At 44.8% G+C, this 25,653-nt stretch overlaps 1 protein-coding gene across 2 annotated transcripts in view; it reads right to left on the bottom strand.

The window, feature by feature from the left end:
• EXOC6B (exocyst complex component 6B) overlaps positions 1-25,653 on the bottom strand; it is a 306,757-nt gene that overhangs the window by 138,910 nt on the left and 142,194 nt on the right. For both annotated transcript variants that reach the window (XM_049792431.1, XM_049792440.1), the window contains exons 7-8: positions 22,474-22,650; positions 12,575-12,643 (exon numbers count right to left, since the gene is read on the bottom strand). In XM_049792431.1, coding sequence (XP_049648388.1) covers positions 12,575-12,643; positions 22,474-22,650 — 246 coding nt within the window. The remainder of the gene's footprint in view (positions 1-12,574; positions 12,644-22,473; positions 22,651-25,653) is intronic.

Here is a 25,653-nt window from a genome sequence, read left to right as displayed (position 1 = left end):
CCCCAAATAAACCTTTCCTCTGCAGTGCAGGATACGTGTACGTACGAAGTGACCTTTCAAGCATTTCGGAGAGCCCCAAGTGAGCTCATATTTTAATAGCTAGAGTGGAAACTTCAGGCATTTTGCACTGAGCCTTTCTTTCTGTGCAATCCCTCCTCCTACAGAGCCAAGCCCTTGGGTCTGGAGCACCCAGCCCTGCGCCGGCTGACAGGCTCCGAGCTGGAGGAAGGCAATCGCCAAGCCCTGCACCGGGTAACGCTCTGAAGAAATCACTGCACGCTCAAACAATGGGATATTTGTCAAAGTACAGCTTGATCACCAGCAATCATCTGTTTTTCATAACTACAGTTGACCTAAACTGAATTGACTGAACAAGTAGCCTGTGTTTCTCATTCTGGAAAATACGGTGGCGCAGCTCCCTCTCCAACCCCCCCCTCTCCTTTTTAAGTCATACTTTTGAAAAGTTACAAAGCGATGATGTAGACAGATATTTCCTCATTATAAACAGCAGCAGCTAAACATTTTCAGGTTGCATTTTTGGCCATCTCTTCCCGTTCCAGGTGACCTGCAAGGTTAAGCACACGGGGACATGCCTTTCTCCTCCACTTGCTTTCAATCCGCCCTCTCTGCAAAGAAAAGCACAACCCAACACTTCCCAGTGTAAAAATGAGCAGAGATGGTTTCTAACCACGTGCTCTTTTCATAATATATTTAAAATTCATTAAAACTTTATAACGAATGAGCTGCCAGGGAAAAAAATATATTCAGGACAAGCCCACAGAGTCTTCCATGTGAGGCCACCGTGCATAAAGCCTCTGGGAGGCAACTGCTTGTAGAAGAAAGCTCGCTCTCCGGTCTCGAGGAAGGAAGGAAGCAGTGGAAATCGGTCACAAGCTTTACAAGGAAGGATGCATCCCCAACAGCTAATCAGTTCTTGTCAGGGCTCCCATCAATTAAGAGAAAAAAAAAAAAAAAACACCTTAATTTAAGCAGAGCACAGAATGCGTCCTTGAGGGAGATGAAGGGCAGGTCCAGAGGGAGGCAAAGGAGCCAAGGGAAGAGGAAGGTGGAAGGACAGGAGGCAAAATGTACTGAGAAGAATTCAGTCTGCAACAAATCTCACCCATTTTCTACAGCCTGCTTAATATGGTGTATTTTAAGGTGTATGTCTCCTACCAGAGAGCTAATAATGACTGACAGGGGTTTGCATTAATTGCAGACACACGGGGGTGGGGGGAAAGTCCCTAAATAGGGATATTTTCATGAGGAGACAGTACTGTACCGCTAGATCATTTGAGTTCAAAGCTCTCCGTTCTCCCCCTCCCTGAATCCAAGCACGCACTTGGGAAGCAGCAGGAAAGCACCCGTCCTGTACACCACGTTCGAGCAGAAAAATGCAGCTCGCTCGCTCCTAAGACTGCTATAAAATGTTTGGGTTGGAAAATTACATTTGCATATTTGGTTTTTTTGTTATTCCATTGCAGAACGTGGGGGAATGGTCAGGGAGCACAGAGAAATAAAAACAAGATAAACTAATAAACAGACCTCCCGTTCCAAACGCCGCCAAGGAGCAGCACATCCAGTATTGGCTACACCCTCTGTACTGGGAAAGAAGTCATGTCCTAGCAGCCTGTTTCCACGTTTGACAACTAGGTTTTTGCCTCTTTTAAAGGCAATGATGCACACAAACCAAATTCAAACAGGTACACGGGATGCTGTACAGTCTACTCCCAACCCGAAGCGGACCAGCATGACCTCTGGTTTGACCAGCTCTCAACTCTGCCCACCTAAATCAACACGTATGTAATAATTATGTGTTTATAGAAAGCAGTTAAGTCAAGAAGTCAAAATGACCAGGCAGTGAAACAGCTGTGTTACACAAGCAGAGACGTAAGCACAAGCACCAGCATTCAACTCATTTGAGCAGAACAAGAGTTCTCCTTCCTCCTATCCATCACCCACAGAGCTCTGTTGGGCGAAATCTGCCTTTGATTCCTCTGCTCCCTGAAAATGCCGATGATAAAACTGGAAGGAGCGACTGACAGACCAGAGGGTCATGCTGCCATTCAGAGGAACCTGGGCAGGCTGGAGAAATGGCCCAACAGGAACCTCATGAAGGTCAACAAATGCCAAGTCCTGCCCCTGGGGAGGAACAGTCCCAGACACCAGTACATGCCGGGGGTAACCAGCTGGAAAGCACCTTGGCAGGAAAAGACCTGGGGGTCCTGGTTGGACACCACGTTGACCACGAACCAGCATTGTGCCACTGAAGCAAAGGAGGCCAACAAACTCCTGAGCTGTGTTCTGCAGAGTTGCCAGCAGGTCGAGGGAGGTGATCCTTCCCCTCTACTCAGCACTGGTGAGACACAGATAGGTCCAGTCTGGGCTCGCCAGCACAACAGAGAGAGACGACACTGGAGAAAGCTCAGTGAAGGGCCACCAAGACCTTAAGGGACGGGAGCATGTAACATACAGCGAGAGACCTGGGACCGCTCAGCCTGGAGAAGAGAAGGCTCAGAGGGACCTTCTCAACACGTAAAAGCACCCGATGGGGGAAGTAAAGGCGGCAGAGCCAGACTCTTCTCAGTGGTGCCTGGTGACGAGACAAACTCAAATACAGGAATTTCCATTGAACATAGGAAAACACCTTTTCACTGTGAGGCCAATCAAACACTGGAACAGGCTGCCCAGAGAAGCTGTGGAGCTTCCATCCCAACTGGACATGGTCCTGAGCAATCCCACTCCACCCGACCCTGCTTCTGTGGGGAGCTGGACAAGGCGATCTCCAGAGGTCCCCTCCAACTTTTGCCTGTGATGCTGTGAAGATGGACACAACAGTGGCTTCCCTATAGAGCAATAACGTATACATGTGTGGGCACCCGTACTAGTCAATGTGCACCCATTTAGTTATAGGGTCGATACGCAAAAATATCACGAAGCTTCCTACCCAGCAGCGGCTGTAGAAAACATGTTCTGTGGCATACCCAAGCTATTACTACAATAAAGAGTTTGCTTTATAGTTACATGTATGTCCTTTGGTTAATATTTGAAATAATTACAAGAAGGAACAGGCACAATTTTTTAGACTGTGTTATTCTTAATAAGTTTTTTTTATCCTGAAGGATTCCAAAGCATTTCAACACCATACGACAACCATGGCTGGGGCAAGACAAGCTGGAGGTAGTGAAGCCAGGAGAGGAGATTTAAAGGCAAGAGACAAATCCCTGTTCTCATAACAGCTCTTGTGGGTTGCTCAGTGTCTGTGAATAGATGATTAAGTCTCCGCAAAGTGGAGAAACTAGAAGATCATAAGTCACCCAGACCTCCAGGTACCAGCTTCAAATGATAAAAGAGATGAGGCACTTTTCTCAGAAGCCAAACCTCTCATTCCAAGGGATTCAGGCAAGCAGAGCCAAGAAAAACCTCTCTGAGGGCAACGCTCACCTTCTGAACATGTTGCACATATCCCTGCTTTTGTATACAGCAATTATCAAACCCCTGAATCGGAGCTTTTCCATCACCCTTCATAAAATACGACCCAAGCTGCCTGTTGATCTCCGAGCTGAAGCATCTTTTTTGTGTTGGCATGGCGGTCTGCGTGCTTCTCATCTTCCCACTGCTAGACCACGGCTGCCCCGCAGCAAGCGGCTCCCGCGCTGCGCTCCTGGAATGCGAAGGCAACATTTGTTCATTGTACAACTGCCTTGTTTCCACATTTTCCTGAACAAAGGACTGAAATAGGGGGTATATGCGTCATAAGCCCGTCCTGAACATTGCTCACCCTTTCCTGCGCAAATATTTGTAAACAGATTGAGAATTAATGTCCAGCCAACTCAAGACCCTTCATAAAAAGAGGGTTTTATTGAAAACAGGATGGCAATCATTTCCCAGATACACTGCATATAGGCCTTTAAGATGAGAAACAACATACATAGCAGGAAAACAGCAACCGCAGCTGTGCACCAAGCCATTTTCTGAGACGCATAAAACATGGTGGCTTATTATTTTACAGCCCCCTCCTCCCCCACAAACACACTCTCCTCTTTAAAAATGAAAAAATCTGAAGTTTCTGGTCAGCACATGATAATTCCCCCAGGGTTAATTTATGCACAAAATACACAGCTTCACTAACACGCATAGCTCAACAGTCCTCATGCAGAAGGATCCTCCTAATGCCTCTTTTTCCAGCAGTCTTAGAGAGTCCACTTCTTAAACATACTCTACCGAGATCAATTTGAAGCCCAGGGTGACTAAAACACTCGACAGCACAAGGTAAGACAGGAACAGTATATTCTCACGGTTTTGCTTCCACGCGTATGTTATTACTCTTGCTTTTCAGTGATTTCCACACATGGAGTCTGGAGGCAATGCCGCTAAGGGCAGCCCGCAGGCAAGACTCTTCACTTCCAAGAAGGGTTCCTGGGACTCTGCTCTCCCTCCAGTTTTGGGGATAGTTGAGAAAAACTGCAACTGATTCACCAGGGTCAAATTTGGGTCTAGGGTTATGTTGCCGTATCTTTCACGTGTCAGTATGAACTAGCTCTGAGAGTGCTATTTATTTACTTTTAGGGCAAAAATAAGTCCTAAATATGGAATATGACCATTAGCCCAGTGGAACAGTGTCACTCGTGATCCAGTTGCAATAAAAACGGCTTTAAAAGTGTTATGCAGAAGAGCAGCTGTAGAAACACTGGTGTACTACACGTTGAAGCAAGGCCAGCAGTGGCCACCAAGGTAATTGAGGGAGCTGGAGCACAGAACACATGAGGAAAGGTGAGGAAGGAGAAGGGTGAGAAAGCATATCTAATAGAGGGTGGATGGAGCTTCCCTTGGAAATGCACAGTAAAAGGAGAGGCAAGAGACAAAAATGCAAAAAGATAAATTCAACTTAATTTAACAGGAAAAAAAAAATATAGTAAGGGTAGTCAAACACTGGAACAGGGACCCAGAAAGGCTGGGCAGTCTCCACCCTTGGAGATTGTCAAAACTCAACTGGAGGTGGCTCTGAGATCCCTGATACAGCTTCAAATTTAGCCCCGAGTGGAGGGTTGGACCAAAGTCCTCTAAAATCTCTTCCAGTCTAAATTATTATAAGTCTACAACCAGAGGATGAGAAAAGAATGGGAATGCTTTTTAGAGATTTCCCTTTCTGTGAAACTTGAGTTTTACCTTAGAAAACTCAATGCTCTTCAGGGAAATTCTTTGCAAATCAGTGCACTTCCGTCTCTATCACTTGTTATTTTTGAGATACCACCGCTTCTGGACACCACCACAAAGTTCTCCGGGGTAGCTGTGGCATTTTCCAAACATTCCTGGGACCCTCCTGAGCCTCAACACCCGGAAACAGAGCAAATCTTAGGAAGAGCCTTCCCACACTTACGCAATACAAATACCAGTGTTGGTCTTTAGGGTCCCTTCAGCCGACTATTCTGCACCACTCAAGGTGAACATCTCTTAACAAAATCAGTCCTGATCTCAGGGCTCTCTAGAACCAAAGATCCCATAGTAGTTAAAATACCATAAAAAAAAAAGACATGCTCCCAACAAGCAGAAAAAGGTAAATGTTGCAATAAAGGCTGAAAAGATGATCTGAGGAACTACAGCACACTCAGCCTCGCTTCAGTCCCTAGGGAAGTCATGAGCCAAGTCCTCCTGGGGCCCATTCCAGGAATATGGAGAAGGGGACTGGGGACAGCCAGTACATATTTAACACGGAAAACTAATGCCAACAATCCGACAGCCTTCTATGATTGCATGGCAGGATTTATGGATGAAGGGAAAGCAGTGGGTGTCATTGATTTTAGCAAGGCTTTTGACATGCTTTTCCACAATATTCCTGTACCTGAATTCGGATGTCTCAGTCTGGATAAGTGATCAACTGGATGGGTAAATAATTAGTGGGGTGGTCAGGTTTGGAGGGTCGTGATTAACAAGTTGTACCCTACAGGGGAGCTGATAACAGGTGGGGAACCACAACGGGGTCTGTTCTGGGACCTGTCCTGCTTAATTAGCATCTTTATCAGTGACTTGGGAGGAGGCAACAGCATTCTCTCACGCGCTTTGCAGATGACACCAAACTGGGAGGAAAAGTCAATACACTCAAGAGCGGGGCCACCATCCCAAGAGTCTCAACGCACTGGAGGAACAGGCTGACAGGAACCTGATGAATATAAGTAAGGAGAAACGCCAAGTCCTGCACCTGGGAAGGAAGAACCTCTTACAACAACACAGACTGGGGACTGACTGCCTGGGGAGCAGCTCTGTGGATAAGGACCAAGAGCCTTGGCAGACAGCAAGCTGAACACGGGCCAGCCGTCTGCCCTGGCAGCAGAGGCGGCCAACAGCCTCCTGGGCTGTATTAACAGGAGCCAAGCCAGTAGATTGAGGGAAGCGATTATCCCCCTCTACGCAGCGCTCGTTAAGACTGTATGTATACACTGCATCCAGTTTTGGGCCTCCCAAATACAGGAAAGACACCGATAAACCAGAGCAAGTTCACTGGAGGCCACCAAGATGGTTGGGGCTGGAGCACTTGCCCCATAGTGGGAGGTTAATGGAGCTTGTTCAGTTTGGTGGAGTGGCTGCTTCAGGGGGACCCAACAGCCACCTTCAACACCTACAAGGAAGGCACGGAGCAGAACAGGTTGTCCTGAGAGGTTCTGCAGTCTCGGTCCTTGGAGGTTTTCAAGACCAGGCTGGATAAAGCCCTGCGCAACCTGGTCTGATGTCAGAGCTGCCCTTACTTTGGGCAGGAGGTTGGACCAAAGACCTGCTGAGGTCCCATTCATCCTGAATGATTCAGTGAAATACTGAAGAGATGCAATATATTTCCCCTGATTAGGGCTAATAGAGTTAGCCATTAAGAGTGGAATGGGAGTGAGTGAATCGGGATGAAATCGGCATTAAACGTAAAATACCAGTATATTTTCAGTGAGTAAGTGACTCTGCAGAGCTTTGCAAAGCCCTGGGAAAGCACAGCTGCTGTTCCTAACCTCAGGTGACAAGAAGTCTGCGTCCGGGCTATTGTAGTAAACCTCCCTTTTTTTTTTTTTCTTCCCCCTAACATGTCTGTTTTCCAAGCTGAATATTTTAAGAATCAAGGCTGCCTGTGATCATATCTAGCCAGCTTAGAATGAACACTGATTTCTTTGCTGCTTCTTTGATCGAAGCCAAGTGGTTTTCTCATGGGTAATAAGGTCACAGGGTTAAAAGAGCAATATGACAATTACAAAAGTTAAATCTATTGCCACTACAGACAGACACACTACCCAGGGTCCATTAGCACGTAGTACAGAATGGTTATCACAGGTCACTGACACCAGTTCACTCTAATGGCTTTTCCTGTGTCCTTATCAATCCAGTGCACAAAGTGTCTCACCCTCAGCCTTTCCCTATGATCTCAGTGCTGTGTTTATAGCTATCTAACTCCACCAGGCACCAGTGGGTCAGCCAAGTCAGCAGACAGTGAGATATGCCAGGACACAACGATGGGACAATCTGCAAAGTGTCTGAGATGAACAAGGAGTTACCAGAGACTTCGAGAAGGAAATTTTTTCCACTAGCCGCCCCCCCCCACCCAAAAAAAAAAAAAAAGTTTTAAAGTTCCCAAGGACACGGAGGGAAAACTTTACAATCCTGATCTCCAAAATAGAAGTAAACCACAGACTTTCCATGGTAGGGTTTGTGTTTCAGTATCAAATAAAAGAAACAACTAGTGTTACAAAGAGAAAAAAGAGATGTTTTCATATGAAAGAGAGGGTTGGGTAGCTCTTATTATTTGAATTGTGGTTCCTATAAGAGGCTTTCTCATCTCTTGAAAGAAGAACTTCAATTGTTTTGCCCTGTTACCAAAGAACAAACATTTTGGTGGGGATGCTGGAGCCCCCCCCCGAGAGGTGGGGAGGGGGCAGGAACGACCGGCTGCGTCACAGCCACCGCCAGCAAGCAGATGAGCAACCAGCCTGCCAATTTATTAGCCCACAAAGGCAGAAAAAGGAGCCTTAATGCAAGCAGCCCAATCACTAGCACACTTCTAAGAGGAATAAAAAAATATGATTTAAGCGGAGGGCTGGAGGGAGACTAATGATCCGCCGCCGGATTTGCAGCATCTCCCACTTCAAATGAAATCTGCTCGGCTTGGAGATACAAAGTGGTGTTTCCCATCCTCAGCCAAACAGTTCACCTCGAGTCCCTGAGTCGCATCCCCACGCAGCTTCTGCAATCAAAACGTAGCAATTTTAACAATAAGCAAAAATAAACCCTAGTTTCTCCTCCTAAGGCCATGCTGACTCTGCACAGCTCAGAGATATAAAACATTATAGTCTTCACTAAAATAGGCAAGCAAAACTGTATCGAGTGGACACAATCTACACACAATGCATTTTAATACAGGAATTTAAAGATCTTTCTACATTGATTATTTTTAGTGAAGGAGAGGGTATTATTTCTTTTACATTTTTTTACCTTTCCTAATGTATTTTGTGCATCAAAGCAGCTTTAGGGTTCGAGCGCCTAGGGTAAGAAGCAATACAGCAGATAAAAATGTCACTGGCAAGATACGACAAATTTATAGTAAATACCTGTCAACTGCTATTTATCTAAATTATCCAGCTCTGGGATTCTCCAGAAATACTTCATCAACTAGAAGGCAACTACAGTTTTAAGCCTGTATTTACATCAGAATCTGCTCTCTCTTTTTTTTTTTTTTTTGGACACTTGTTCTTTACCCTAAAATGACCCCTTTGTAGCTCGGATCAAAGAGCTGGGAGTGTCAATACCAGTGTCTTCATGAACATGTTAAGAACCTCAAAGTAATTGGTAACCAATTAGCATAAAGCTAAAAAAAAACGACCTAGCTAAGGGCAAACCCTAAATGAGTACTAACAGGCAACAGCACTGGCTGAAGCAGGAGCTTAAGCGACTTAAATCACCGTCAGCTGCCTTTGAGACAACTTGGGAGCACCCTCTGTGCAAACCACTCTGACTTTCTTTTTAGCGCTTTTTTTTTTTTTTTAATTCGTTTCTGCTCTTCGTTCACTCTTTGCTTTCTGCCTTGTTACAGCTTACGGGAAACATGAAACAAAAACTGCTTTTCATTTTATGTTATGTAAAGCAAAGCAATTCCATGTCTTGGCCTTGAAATACAAGGCACCCAACAGCTGTTCAGATGCTCCAGCAGATAAACCATCTGGCCCAAACCTCACCTTTCCTAATTTATTTTGGCTATCGATCAAAGCAACTCGAGCATTACATAGACTTTGGTCAAAGACAACATAAAAAGATAAAAACGTCAATGGCAAAATCACTTCACTAAAATATTCTCGTTTCTTCTTTATATAATAATATTACCATTTTCAACAAACTTCTCTATTAACTCAAGGAAAAGATATACCTGATATCAACAGCCTAGCAGCCTAACCACGCTGCAGATGAATGTCCTTAAATAGCACATCACTGCTGAACAGAAACTAAGCGGGGTTTAGTGTTTACGATCAGCTAAAACGAGACACGGACTTTGGCCAAATGACCAAGGAGACCAGGACAGGCCTCAAGACTCACGTCTCCCGGCTCTCCTGCTGGCTCCCCCCCGCTTCACCCTTTTATATGGTGCTCCTGGCATCTGAAGAACCACCATATCCATGGTTCCAGCCAGTCTTTTTTTCATTTTCTTAGGAAACGGACAGTACACATTCATCTAATATTACCAGGATTCCCACTGAGACACTGAGGTCGTTCAGTGGTTATCAATTCATACCAACTTCAAACCAAACCTGTCATCTGAAAAGCCTTTTTCCACGCAATTCAGAGAGTATTTGCTGCATGCAGAAACCACAGGCAGGATAAGGACTTGTTGTTCTAGGCACCATTTAGGGACATAAGCCCAAATCACGAAATCAAAGGGTTATTTGAGCAAAGAAGGGTTATCTGTGTGCACAACTCCAAGTATAATACACAAATACACTCTTGTGATGTTTTGTTCGGTATCTGCAGATATTCAAAGCCTCCCCTACGCCCATTTCTTCCTCAAGACACCGTCAGCCGGCCCGTTTCTCACAAGAAAAGGAATCGCCGATGAATAGTCCCATAAAGCATCCCACCAGAGCCTGTCCTCCCCGGAGCCGCCACCACGCCAAGGTCCAACTCTCAATTAACCCCCGCCTGACCTTCCTTCACTTTCTTTCCCCCTCCTCTGCCCTTCCTGAGAAAGTTCAGCGTTTCCTGGAAAAGTCTCCTTGCCTGTTTGATATTGTACTTCGCCTTGGTTGCTGAAGGAAGGATTTACAGGTGCCTGGCCCCCTCTGTAAGACCATGACCGAAGGCTGACCTCCCGTTACAATATGTGAACTTCTGCCCTGCTGATAAGGCTGGCAGATATGAGTAGGATTTTTCAAATAATCCTTTGGGAATTTATAAGCAGCACAGCCATAAAACTGAGGTGACTGGAAGGTCGATTTCACTAAAAATAATAAATATCTCAATGTTTATTCAACGTGGGCCTTTTTAACTGCAGGCCAAGCATTTAGATAACGCTATTGTAAATGACAAATATTAGGATTTTTTGGTAACTATTACATTATGATCCTTCCGTCTGACACTGATGTGGCCGTTTCCCTCGATGCTTGCTGGATCTCTGACATTGTTCAACCCAAGTTGGGCCTAGAAAGCCAAGGCAGGATTCAATCACAGGTCAGGAAAAGGGCAATTTTCTTCTCAGGAGCCTTTACTACGGTTAGTTACCTTTTTCTCTTGCTCCCGTCTCACCAACACACCTTCTTTAGAGCTCTGCTATATATTTTTTCGCATTACAGGGGCTTTTGGCTGAATTAGAGGAGAGTAGGGGTAGGAGGATTGAATGATCTCGGCTCAGGATGGGGACAGACAACACTAACGCCTGCCATGAAACCCCTGCCCCACGTTTAACCTCACCACCACCGAGTCCACTGCACTGTTCCCACCTCCAGCAGAAGACAATCCCATCCAGATCCACGACAGAGCGCTGGCCATGAAACCTGTCTTCTAGCAGCAGCATTTCCCTAATACGCTTCGGAGGACCAGTTGCTATTTCAGATTAAAAAGTAAAGCAACAAGACAACAACAAAGCCTCAGTGTAGAAACAAGACTATTTCAAACGTGCAAAACTGTTATGTCCACCAGTGAAAGCTCGTCATCCTATTCATAACAGCTTTATGTATAAATACACAATTAAATAAATACCCTTGCATTAAACAAATGCACGTAAGCTACACAAATAGGATTCCTAATCCTGTTTTCATTATACATATTCTTCACTGAAGTTTCTCCAAATAAAGTGATACTTTGAAATCCACAAAGCATTTCAGACCAGTTGTAATCTTCAATTAGCACACTCCCTGAACCGGGCTCCCAACACCGGGTTTGAGGAGGAGGTTTTTGTCCAAGATAAACAGAGTAACACATTTTGGGTAGGTTAACTTTTTCATTCCAATAAAATATCGTGGTAATGTAGCCAAATTACATAATTATTAGCAGATGAGGGCACGAAACGATTTTATATAAATGTTTTTAATGACAGTTCTTTTCCTTTCGCAAATTCATTTGTATGTATTGCTGGAGAAACTGGCTTTAGAAGTGCCTTAAAAACAATTCTCTCTCAAGCCTGGCTCCACCGTGGAAAGGGAGGAAAGCTGCGAACAGAGTGCTCCTTTCATCTGCTGCCTGGGCTTCAGATTGCTCAACCACAGGAGAAGAGCCCTCTGAAAGCTCTCTCCCTCCTAAGGATGTTAAAGAATGGCTGCAAACAACACGGGTTCTTTGGGTCCGCAGATGCAAGGCTCGTACGCTGCTGGAGGCATCTTAGAAATTAAAAGTTGAAGGGTAAGCTACAAAGGGCATCTCATCTGCTTTCATTATAAATAAGTAAAAAAATCAATGCCTTACGTACTCATAATGCCTAGGAGAAAACGCAGCTCATCTAGCAGCCTACGTCCACAGAGACGGGAGTTCTCTTGAAAAGTTCTCAAGAACATGACACTTTTTTAGCCAATAATTAAACACCAACACAGAACAGTTTCAGACCGGCCGTATTTTTCAGTGCACGCAAAGCCTGTCAGGAAACTGGGAGTGATACAGTCAAATGGTGGATTTGGTGGGATGGCAAAATATCTGCTCCTGTCAAGCAATGTTTGAAGAGTGGCAAAGTTCTCCTAAGTGCAGCAAACAACACATTTTAAACCAATTTCCTCCCCGCAACTCCTCCATTTACACTGAATAATGAAGCTACTGTGGTCAAAGAAGAATTCTTGGAGGAAAATTATATGACCAAGAAATATGTATATTATAAACCCAGGGTCTGCGATAGTTGGAGAAACTATCCCTTTGTATTTCTGTGGCTTGCATGAAGTAACTGTGAGCATCCATCCAGCACTGGCCTACTTTCTACTTCAGGTAACACACTTCCTAGCTAGGTGAACATTAATAAAATTTTTGCAACCACTTCCTTCCAGCAGCAGCAATGGAAGTTGCAGTACTCCATCGTCTTCTTTAAACCACAGTCCAGTGTCAGCGCCAGTCTCGCGGGCAGCACAGAGTTACTTACCAGGACAGAGTATATGTGCAGGCATCGGTACACCGGTGAGAAGTCCACCAGGTCCTGGGCTCCAGGCACCTAAAAGACAACAGGTGATCAGCATGAAATGTGCAGAACACATATAGGTAAGTGCAACTCAGATACATGCAAGTCTGACAGAGCAACACCAAGATTTCAGGTAGGTAACAATTCAAGTGAATATTGGGCTCTACCTATAACTGACTATACGTTTCTTAAACTTTCTTAAAGTAGGGAAATTTCATGTAATATTGCTCTCACTTCATTTACAGTCCCCTAGAAAATACCATTGCAGCATTTTGGCCCTCTGTTAGCCAGCTGAATAGAGATTTAATTTTGAACATAGGCTTAAATACAAGTTCAAGCATCCTGGCACAAGCCATTCTGGTACTTATGCAACAGGGGGGGGGGGGGGGAACAAACCAACAAAACCCAATTTATTCTCTAGATTTCTAGTTTGATTTCTTTAAAAGCACAAATTCTTTTTTTTTTTTTTTTTTTCTTAAAACACACACGCCACACAGACTCCACCACCTTTCAACAACATAGCGAGTCTTGCACAGGGACAAGGAAGCACATTTTTGAAGGGTGGGACAGAAGGAGGGAGGGTGAGAGGAAAGATCAGAGAAGAAATTTGCATACAAGAAGCTTGTGTCCTTTGGATATGTTCAAGCCAACACAGCATTAAGCTTGTTGGCCGAGGCATAAAGCTAAGGCAACCGTCCTTCTCCCCCAAAATCCAGAGAGAAGGGGTGTGTTCTGTTGACATGTGGTGGAAAAAAGGGGAAAAAGATGAAAGGGACCAATGGACAGGCCTGGGAAACATGTTTATTTTATATATTTTTAATTATGCTTAAGAGGCATTTCTGCTAAAAAGGAGGTAGGATGAAGAAGAGAGAAGTTTCTAGCTGGATGAGGGTATGCAAGCCTCAACCAACACTGCCCAAAGCGCCTGGGGCGAGTGGTCCTCCTCATCTAAAGCAGTGGCTTCAAGCAGGGGAGTGCAGAAATTATGGGCTGGAAAGGGAAAACAGGGGATTTTGTTAAATAGCCTCCTGTATAATGTGGAACAGGAGCTGTTAAAGAATCTCCTCCATGCAAAGAAACTCAGTCCTCAGCACTACGTAGGTTCTTGGTTAGCGCCGAAACGATGAAAGAAGCTACGGAGACAGACAGAGCAGCAACACACGGCGTGCAAGCATCCCATCCCGCACCACCGGCATCGCTTCGAGCCCCCAAAAAACTTGACAGTCCCAACACGGTGGTGCAGGGAGGGGAAGCAGCCAGCTCATTAGGAACAAGGCAGCAAAAAGTATTACTGGGGTACAGCACGAGCCTGCTCATCCCTCTCAGTGGGCTTTCCAGCCCTCCCTTGCACCAGGCACTCCACCGTGCCATTTGAGCAGCTCTTACAGACGGGTGAGGTTGGCTCGCCAGGAAGGAGAAAGGTTTCCAAGCGAGGGATGGGGTTGGCATGGCCTGGGTGACCCTTTCCACACTGAACCTGGCTATTCAACATGCCCCAGCAGAACCGTTCCAGCCGAACCGAGGGCAAGCAGCTGTGAAACACAGCTCACCGGTCTCACTCACATCTCTTGCTTTTACCTTTTATAAGACCATAATTGACAACTGCAAACACTAGGCAGCAGTTTTGCTGTGTTAATGCCAATTTTATCATGCCTTCCTGGTCATTTATTTTCCATTTGCAGTCCCCCAGGCCCCCTAATCTTCCTAAATAGCTCCCAAATCCAGATTTCAGCTAGTTTGTGGACTCCTCATGATACAGATTTTGCCTTGCTGTATTCCTCCAGCATTAAGTGCAATGGGTCTCCAGTTGGTAAAACAGTAAAACACTTCTGGCTCAGATATCCCCGATTGCAAAACTGCTGGAGATCACTAAAGCAGACAGGGAAGTATCGGTACTCGCTCGACCCAGCCATCCTCCGGCGACCACCATCAGCGTGGGGAAGCTGGACTGGATGGACCCGAGTCCACCCCGTGTTTTTCTAAGGGAGGAGAAATCTGTCATCCCTTCACAACATCATCAAAGCAGGCAATGTTTTCCTATGAATTTGAATTCAGGATCAAACAGTTTTGCTCCTCTTGGATTTGGGGCACTCGTTGAACATGGTCCACGGAGAAATATTTCTGATAAAGATTTGTGAAATCAGGGTATTGCCAAAAACAGAGTTTACTCCCCCAGAGAAATTCTTTCAAAGCAGACTGCAACATTTTCACAGTCTCTGATCTTCTGCAAAAACTTTTAAGCCCACACACACACACTCACAGAAAAAATCTGCTGGACTATTCTGCAGAGTTAACATCTCCAAGACATTAATAGCTTTAAAATTGCTAATCTGGGTAGAACACTATCAGACATGGAAGCGCAAGTCCTGGATCACAGGAAAGCTTTTTGCAAACAGAAAGACATGCACCCAAAAAACTCGCTAGGATTTTATGCAGGGTATAAACCTACAATATATTTTAAGGAAAAGAACAGACCACGTGTTCCACATATAGTCATAGCCCTACAACAGAAGAAATAATAATCCTATCGTTTGAAATCTTTCCAGACTAACCAGTATAGGCCTCTGAATATACAGAATGTATATTATCATCTCTGTGGCTAGTTTAACACGTCGCACAATTCAAACATATCTAATATTTACATATTTAGATATTTATCTAATATTTAGGCATATCTAAAAATTCAGGCATGGCACATCCCCTTTAGCAGTAACTTGATTTTCTTAGCCAAAGCTGCACTACCAGTGTTCAAAAAAATAAATAAATCTCTGATTTTTGAAACTTGACGATGAAATGAGAACTAGAGCTGCCTCAACAACAGGACTGATTACTCCCCTGACATCTCCCCTTCAGCCTAATCTTTTTTTTTTTTTTTTGATTTGCAGAACAAAGAATTTATTCATCTTCTCCATAATTTTCCCAGTCCATAAAACATTAGCTTCGCAAACCTCAATCTCAAATCCTGCATCCAGCACGTTCCTGGTGCTGGGAGCAGAGGCAGACCTGTCAGTCTCTGTAAACAGCCAAACCCTCTCTTTTTGCAAGAACATTTTTAGTCAGGTTAAACGCTGACTGTAGCAAATTTAACCCATGGAAGCCAAGTTTTCAATGGAAATGTTCAACTGTAGCTGCCACCAACACAAGACTGTCCAGAGTTAAGGGATGCTCTGGTCTGACTTCAGATCATTCGCGATACAATGGCTTAAATCTCTGATCCTTCTCAGTTTTTGATGTAAAGACATGGCACAGGCACAGATACGTTCACCCTTCCTTCAGAGAGGGAAAAAAACCTTAAACACCAGGAATTCAAGAGAGGTGTCTCATGAACCATCTCACAGGCCCGCTGATTGACGTCCACAGATGAGCTGGTGCAGAGGAACATGAGCACACACGACACTGCACCCACAAAGGCTCGAGGCCACCGGAGGACACTGAACCCGGCGGGTGTCTTCATGTGATACATTGCAGAAAGCATCCCTTCCCCTTACGGAGTAAAACTCCGCTGCTGGAACTAGTGTTGGTTCTGCACTGCGTCCAGCTCAGGAGTCCGCAGTGCAACACAGGCATGGACCTGCTGGAGCGGGTCCAGAGGAGGGACACGAAGATGATCAGAGGGATGGAACACCTCGGCTGTGAGGACAGGCTGAGAGAGTTGGGGTTGCTCAGGCTGGAGAAGAGAAGGCTTCTGGGAGACCTTATTGTGGCCTTTCAGTAGTTAAAGGGGGCTTATAAGAAAGATGGGGACAGACTTTTTAGCAGGGCCTGTAGTGACAGGACAAGGGATAATGGTTTTAAACTAAACCAGGGTAGATTGAGACTAGATATAAGGAAGAAATTTTTTACGCTGAGGGTGGTGAAACCCTGGCCCAGGTTGCCCAGAGAGGTGGTCGATGCCCCATCCCTGGAATAATTCAAGGTCAGGCTGGATGGGGCTCTGAGCAACCTGATCGAGTTGAAGATGTCCCTGCTCACCACAGGGGGGTTGGACTAGGTGACCTTTAAAGGTCCCTTCCAACCCAAAGGATTCTACGATTCAACTAATCACATCTAACCTCTTTGGGTACCAGCAGCCGGGAAGCACTTTATTCCACGCTGAATGGAGGTACAGAACAAACTGTGCTGTAAATTTGCTACTTCTTGTGTGGTCTTGGTGTCCTTCGGCTGCTCCAGTGTGTCCCATGCTTAACCTTAGGGGAAAAGAAGAATTGTATTTGTACAGTCAAGAGGATGCTCAGGATACTGCAATACTGGAAGTGGCCAGATGGTCCTGCAGACTAACTGATCTCACCCTGGCTCATGTTATAGACAACAGGCAGACAGCTTTGTCTGGAAATAGAGAGGTTTTTCTTGGTGTCCAAGATATTTCTTGCATAACTACTAGTGGAAGGAAAGAAAAGGTGGAGGCTGATGGCATCTAACAAAGCCATTTATCAGGGAAAGTCCAGAGAGATCCCTGGGGTCCCTGCTCTAGCTCCCACAACTTAGTAAGAAATGTATTACACTCACTTGAGAATTACAACTTATTCTTACAGCCAGGTCAACGTGAAGGAACGCCAGAAGCATGATGAATTTTTGGCTACACCTCACACCTGCTGATGTCCTGAGTGCCAAACTCCTCCTCCAAATAGAAAACTGTCTGGAATTTGTTGATTTGTTCTTCAAAGACAGTTTAGCAGCTGTTATTCTGAAGCGTGATGACCTTCCTTAGAACTTCCCGCCTCTCACAAAGGAGCACCAGGGAGTCCAGTTTGACCCAACCACTTCACAGACACCTGACCAGCCTTTTTTGAGGACAAGAAGAAAGGAGGCACAACGCAGGCGAGTTTGTCCTGCCGTATTCAACAAGAACGCAGAAGAAAAGTCACTGAAAATGAGAAGAATCTGGATGAGCTTTGTAGTTTTCTGGATGCTTTTTACTACAAAGGGAACAGCTGGAACAAACTGAACAGACTGTAGAGCTACTCATTGTGAAATGCAAATTCTCCTTCTGCAACTTGACATTCATAAAAACTGAATTTGAGCCTTCTCTCAGCTCACTTTACAGCTGTGCCCACTCCCCCACTCTGATTGTAGTGGGAGCTTCTGCAGCTCAGTGAAGCATTTGTACTTAAGTGGGACAAGTCTGGACCATAATGTCTCCAAACTGGAGAATGCTAATGGAGTGGAGAACCACATCTTGTATTTGTCCTCTTGAATGCAGCTGGCAGAGCTCTCTTACACTACTCCAAGGGAGAGAATGATCTACACTGGAATACATACAACAGTATAAGCAAAACCCTTCTGCTCTTTCTTCCCTTTCAAAGCCTTTCCTGTAAATTTTGCTGCAGGGATGAAGGGGTTGCTGTGTGTGGGTGAGGAATCACGGGATCTCCAAAACAGTTCAACCTAGGTAGAAAACTCCGTAACACAGCCTGCTGAAGGGCCTCAGATATTTCCTAGAGGAAAAAAAAAAAAAAAAAAAAAATATATATATATATATATAAAAATATATCAACCCCACTTTTTCCAGCCTAAGGACCAGGATCAGGAGCTCTCCTGCCTAAACTTAATCAGAAACACCTAGGACCATCCTGTTTTCAATTCTGAGCAGGAGTGGGTGCAAGGTGCCCTTCATTCTTCCCTTTCCATCTTCAACCAGTCTTCACTGGCTGTCTTCCAAATAGAAACCTGCAGTAACCAGTTGGTTTTATTGGCTGAGACAAGTCAAGAGCAAGAGCTACCACAGTGCAGTCTCTGAATGCTCCAGGATCATTTCTTTACTTGTCTACCGACTTGATTCTAACAAGGGTCTGTCTTTTCTTCCTCCAGGTTTTCTTGTTAGCAGTATTCTGTACATCCTCGAGAAGTGCAAGCCTCAGCAATCTTGGTGAGGGGCAGAGCATAGCAAATGACACATGCCCACTTGTTGCAGTACTGTCCCTCTAAGCCCGGAAAGCCTTCTCCATCATTCCAGGACACGGGGGCTGTGCAGGAAACGAGAGGCACTTCACTTGCACTCAGGACACTTAATACTAACAATTTTAAGCATTAAGTATTAACTTTGGAGACTCAAGTTCTGTATTAATAGTATTCTAACTCTCCCTCTTTGTCACTGCACAAACCAGATAATCAGAAGGAGAGAGTCACACGAGAAGATGAAAAGCTAGAAATGAACCCATCAACCACAAAAAACAATTTTGCAGTTGGCCTGTAACATTAGAGAATCCTTACCAAAAAATGTCCCATTAACATTTGACAAACTGTACTGGTTTTGGCTGGGATGGCGTTCATTTTGTTCATTACAGCCCATATGGTGCTGTGGTCTAGATGTGTGACCAAAACAGTGTTAATAACGCACTATTAGCTATTGCTAAACAGTACTTACACAGCATCAAGACATTTCTCTGTTTCTCACTCCGCATGCCCCCAGCAAGCAAGCTGGGGCTGCACAAGAGGATGGGAGGGGACACAGCTGGGACAGCTGACCCAAACTGACCAAAGAGATATTCCACACCATGTAACATCATGCTCAGCAATAAAACTGGGGTAAAGGGGGTAGATTTTTTTCAAAAGTAGCTGTTGCCCGGACACTGGCTGGGCATCGGTCTGCTCCTGGGAGGTGGTGAGTGATTGCTTTTGCATCACTTGGTGGGGGTTTATTCCCTTCACTTATTAAACTGTTTTTACCTTGACCCATGAGTTTTCTCACTTTTATCCTTCACATTGTCTCCCCAATTCTTCTGAGGGGCAGATGGTGAGTGAGCAACTGGGTGAGGGCTTAGCCTCTGGCCAAGGTCAACTCACTACACACTCATAGAATAGAATCATTCAGGCTGGAAAGGACCTTTTAAAATCAAGTCCAACCGTAAACCTAACAATATCAGGTCTACCACTAAACCATGTCCCTAAGCACCACATCTACACATCTTTTAAATACCTCCAGGGATGGAGACCCAACCATTTCCCTAGGCAGCCTGCTCCAATGCTTGACAGCCCCTTCAGTGAAGAAATTTTTCCTAATATCCAATCTAAACCTCCCCTGGAGTAACTTGAGGCCATTTCCTCTTGCCCTATCCCTTGTTACTCAGGAGAAGAGACAGACCCCCACCTCACTACAATCTCCTTTCAGGTAGTCGTAGAGAGCAATAAGGTCTCCCCTCAGCCTCCTTTTCTCCGTGTTAAACAACGCCCGTTCCCTCAGCCGCTCCTCATAAGACTTCTGCTCTAGACCCTTCACCAGCTTCGTTGCCCTTCTCTGGACACGCTCCAGCCCCTCAATGTCTTTCCTGTAGTGAGGGGCCCAAAACTGAACACGGTACTCGAGGTGCGGCCCCAGCAGTGCCCAGTACAGGGGGACGATCCCTGCCCTGCTCCTGCTGGCCACACTATTTCTGATACAAGCCAGGATGCTCTTGGCCTTCTTGGCCACCTGGGCACGCTGCTGGCTCATACCCAGCTGGCTGTCAACCAACATCCCCAGGTCTTTTTCCACCGGGCAGCTTTCCAGCCACTCTTCCCCAAGCCTGTAGCGCTGCATGGGGTTGTTGTGACCCAAGTGCAGGACCCAGCACTTGGCCTTGTTGAATCTCGTACAACTGGCCTTGGCCCATCAATCCAGCCTGTCCAGATCCCTCTGTAGAGCCTTCCTATCCTCCAGCAGATCAACACTCCCACCCAACTTGGTGTCATCTGCAAACTTACTGAGGGCACACTCAATCCCCTCATCCAAATCATTGATGATGATATTAAACAGAACTGGCCCTACTACTGAGCCCCGGGGAACACCGCTTGTGGCCGGTCGCCAACTGGATTTAACTGCATTCACCACCACTCTTTGGGCCCGGCCATCCAGCCAGTTTTTTACCCAGCAAAGAGTACACCCGTCCAAGCCACGAGCAGTCAGTTTCTCCAGGAGAACGCTGTGGGAAACGGTGTCACAGGCTTTGCTAAAGTCCAGGTAAACAACATCCACAGCCTTCAGACATGGCCTTTAGCCATGCACAGCACTCCCTCAGATCTAACAGCTCTGTTTCCAGATGACAGATCTATTTGTACTAACAAACAAATAATTTTTCTTCTTTTTTTTTTAAAAAAAAAAAAAAAAAAAAAAAAAAAGGAAAAGACCCCCCAGGAGGCAGGAACATGGGGAAGAGAGACCTTCCCCCTCGGTGCTCCGTTTCATCACCACGGACAGCGGCCGCTGCCCCGGCCGCCCCCCCCGCCGCCTCCCCTGCCCGGCCACCGGTGGCCAGGTCATCCCCACCGCAAGTTCTGTCCCGTACTGCCAGCCTGGCTTCCAAGGCACCCAGAGATAGGATTTCGTCCACCTCCAGACAAGTCAATTCCGTTCATCAAACGACTGGCGAGATTTCTCCCAGCGGTGCTCTACAAACTGTGGTCTTCAAACTCTTCCCTCCTTATTGTTTGCCTTATACTCTTCCTCATATCTTTCAATTCTAACTGAAATTCAACCCTGAATTGTAATCCTAATTCATTCAAACTTTGGGTACAACACAAGTACCGCCACATTTCACACTGCCGCTTGGTTTTGCAAGAACCCGTGCCACAGCAAGCGAGAGATTTCGAGAGTGAGGTAGAAAAAGAACCATTGACGGACCAGATTTTTATTTTTTAACACGGAAATACCAAAATAGATCTATTCAAATCAATGTTTGTTTTCAAAAAACGTGCCCTTCCCACTAATTTTTCTTTTGTTTAACTTCTGCTCAATTTCCATTTTGATGTAGGAGTAAATAGCCCACCCAGATGGTTTTGGCGCAGCGTGAGGGCTCTGGGTCGTACACTACAGTTTGGTCCCTGTGAAGTAAGTGGTGATCTCCTCGGTCTGCCTTGGAAGCGTACCAGAGATGAAGAAGAGAGAATTGAACTGCAGGGAAAAAGGCAGAACACGAGCACAGAACCACTTGAGCAACCCACACTATTCTAAACTTTAGAAACTTGTTATTAATCTTTTAATCCTCTTCTCTGGCTGGTCATGGACTGTCAAGTTCAGGGCAATAAATACTACCCAATTCAGTTACGGGTTGTAGCTGAAAATATCATTCTCTTGACATAACACAGGCTTCAGCAATAAGAGAAAAAGCATCCATTGTGGCAGATAAAACTTGCCAAAAAGGTCCAACCCAAGACTGCATCACAAGAAATGAAGACCACATCAAAAAGCTCAACACCTCATGACCTGCACTCCAAGTAGGTATCTCCAAGCTGCCTTTCCTGAAACACAGAGGGACAGGGCTCTCCCACATTTTAAGCGCCACAAATCCAAGATGTCCCACTGCATGCACTATCCTCTAGAGCAGGGAGGAAAGAAGAATCAACACTATCAGCAATGTTATGTTTTGTGGTTAACAAAAACAACAGACTGATGGTCTGAGGAAGCAGCAGCAGAAAGGGAGACAAGAAGAAGGGAGCACATCAAGGAATTAAAAATTGCATTTAAAAAAATTCTGCAATCTTTTTCAACACAAAATATGCGTCTGCCACCAAGACACTCGTCCCACAGAAAAGGCCAAGTATCTCATGCGCTACGCAGCAATTTATCTTTTTTCAAATGAAGGGTAGATACCAAACTGCCTTCCCAATTAAGCACAGAAGTGCAACCCGTGGGCTGGGGAACAGAAGACGTGGGCTGTTCAGTTCTCATACAATACTTAGCCCCTCTGCTGAGCCTGCCAATGAGAATAGGGACAATAGTGCAAATTAACCCAATACTGAAACACACCCCATGTTCTACAGCTTATTCTGCATCTTTATGACACACTGCATAGCAACATGAAAGACTGAGTGAGGTGCAGACACTGTTTGAGACAATACCGATCACCCCCAAACTGTCCAGTCTCCTGGATTTGATGTTATACAGTTACCTCTTCATCCTCATCCTCATCTTCAACATCCAGGATACCAGAATCCTGCTCAGACATGGGGCTAGTGTTTTTTACCTCCACATCTGAGCTTGCGCAGACTTCTTTCTTGGACTTCTTCCCCCCGCTTATTCTGGGATGCTGTGATACAATATTGTCCAGGTTTCTTTGCTGCTGTGCCTAGAAAAAAAGCAGATTTCACCTTTTACAATAGCATCATCAGATTTTTAATTTTTTTTCAGCCAAAAGATGCAATCAGTCATGAAATACGACAAATGAGACAAAATAAAACACACACTTAATTGAACTTAGAAATGTTATGTTTTTCCTAACCCAGATATTCCAAAGAAACCATTCCAGGGATTATGCAACAATACAAACAATATTCTGACTCTTCACAAATCAAAATTCCAAACCCATCATACTGCCATATTGATCTATTTACAGCACAGATGCAGAAATATTAGCCCATAGGCCATGTGGTGACTGTCACAGGCTAAATTAAAGGACGTACTTAACTGTTGGATTTGTTCCTCTTTTCAACCCATGTCAGCACAAAACATTCCACATCTGGACCCCAGAGGTTCCTGAAAGCATTTTTGCGGTACCCCAGGAGAGCTTAATTGTACATTGCTGATGTACAGAACGAGCTGTAAAAGGTATTGAACAAAAATTCGCTCGCTGGGAGAAGCACCACGATTCGGGGAGCAAAACACATGGACTCGGTGGTGCTCCCTCGAACCGCTGTTGATACCTATTCCTGAGGCTTTGGGGTTTCCTTGCAGCGGAGGTCAATGCGTGTGCTCTGCTGCAAAAACTCACTTGGTTTCCTCATTGTTACCAGACACAATATTTGACAAGAAAAATGGTTTAGCCCCAATTGTTCGAGAGAGTTGACCAAGAACTTCAAACTGCAGGGGAAGGGCAGAACGGCACAGAGACACTGTTGTCGCCACAAGTGCCAAATGATGGCCAAAACAAGGGGAAAAAAGCCAAGCCAACGGATGCAGCGGTTTTGCACATGTGGGCTTCGCCTATGGTGTAACTAGAAACTAAACACTATGAAAACCTGAAATTTATATGGATATTATCACACAGCTTTATAGGATCCCTCCTGTATTTTTCTATATTTTTTTTATATATAAAAAGAAAGGTATATGGGAATCATACAGATGTCCTTTTGAAAGCATTATTTTAGCTGGTAGGTTTCTTTTTAAGAAAAGACTGAGTTTTATATATATATTTCAGTTATTAATATAAATTCTATTTCTAGCAACTACCTGTACAACCCGAATTAAACCTGCACCCGTGTATTTTACTGCTCCCCTACAACAGGAGACAAAAACGAGGTGGCGAAAGGCCATCATCCCCTGCACCATGCTAACGTGACAGCCTGGCTTTAGAAGGAAGAAAGAACACTAGAAACCGTATTGTAGATACGGTTGTCAGTGAAACCAACTGCGCTAGGAAAACAACGGAAAATTAAAGCAACTGGAACCTATAAGAAAACAAAAGAAAACTAATTACTTCTGCTACCCGAACTGCAGAAAGTAGTAAGCTCTATCCAGAGCGCAAACCTTCAAAATTATTTCCTTTTAAACACTTTAAAGTATTAATATCACAAAAATAATTTATGAGCAAGTTTTATTTTTACAGCCTCTCTCAGCTCAACTCCCTTTTGAATCCCTCCTTGGGAAGAAAGACTCCATGAGAGACCGATTACTTGTGTAGTTTCTAGATCTGAAGAATATTAAAACCCAAGCACGGCACAGATATCCCAACCCTTGCAAAATCCAGTGGGCTCTACTGTTGTGTAAGGCAAAGTGCCCTTCACACTGTGCACATACAATCAGCTTCGTCTTAATTGCCAAACATGGCAATTGATAATTTAATTAAATATACATAGCTGACACTGGACGTGGTTGCACCAGGAATTAGAGCTAAACCTTACATGACGAGCAGCCCTGTGCTATGCCATAGCACAATCTTGACCTCTAGTGGTTGGAAAGCAGTAGTATCCTTGATGTTTACTACAAGTGCTCCTACAAGAGAAGTAATGGCTGAGCAAGGGGACTACCAACCAAGCTTATTAAACAGTTCTCGTAAGGGATGAGTCTCAACAATAGGGATTTTTGCAACAGCCACAGGAAAAGGTCCATGTGAGCACTGCTGAAGAAAAATTTTGCTAGCAACGTCAATACTTGAAGCAATTGGGGGAGAAGTGGTATTTTTTGCATTAGAAATCTCGAACTTCAGAGGCTAAACTCTATAGAAAGACATTGCAACATCATATAAAGAGAATTAGGACTTCAAAAAGGGGACTGAGCGTTTGGTCCTTCTGAAGCCCACACAACAAAGAGATTCGCGGCTCGATTCCACTCTCAGATACGCCCATGTATGACATAAGTTACTCAACTGAAGGGTAATGAAGTTATAACACTGAATCCACTGTAAATTACACCAAAAGCAAGTCCACTGTACTCATTAAACTCTCTGAAATTTATGTAATCTTTTTTCCTCTAGAAAGGGAAGAAATCAAAGAATGGGAAAATGCAAAGTTTTGGATAAAACACTGTGCTTGAAACGGATCATTAAACAGGGCGTAGCAAGATCACAGCAGAAAAAGTGGTCATGGGAGAAGAAAAATGTGGGCTAACAAGCTGAAGGATGCTGCCGCTAGCTCTGAACTTCACTGACGAAGCCCTAAGCGTGCAACATTCAGCTTTTTAGGCTGAACACAGAATTAGTCTCAACAGAGGACCTTGTGGACATGTTCTCAGAGGACACATTATCTTGGTCCCCCATCTCTTTTCAAACTAGAAGTATTAATGTCATCCTTCAGCTTCAGCTATGCTCACAAGAGTACAATAGTACACGACATCTATTGCCCAGACGACAATATTGCTAAGATCCAAATCAAATATTGACAAGACCTGATAAATATTGGTATCGATAAAACCCCAAAGTCAAGAAAGTCTGTGCTTCTAGATAGAGGCATCGCTCTAGGCCAAGGAGTTCAACATCCAAATTCAAACACCATGCTTTGCATTTTGCATACTTTTAATGCAAATGAACTAAAGTTTATCAAAAGAAGAATTTTGACCTGAATTAAAGTCCAGGGACCTACTGGGAAAAAGAAAAAAAGGAGGGGGGGGGGGGGGGGGAAGTATGTCCCACCTCCCA

This window comes from Accipiter gentilis, chromosome 3, assembly GCF_929443795.1.
Source record: "Accipiter gentilis chromosome 3, bAccGen1.1, whole genome shotgun sequence".
Taxonomy (NCBI): domain Eukaryota; kingdom Metazoa; phylum Chordata; class Aves; order Accipitriformes; family Accipitridae; genus Astur; species Astur gentilis.
This window is presented reverse-complemented; position numbering and strand designations above follow the sequence as displayed.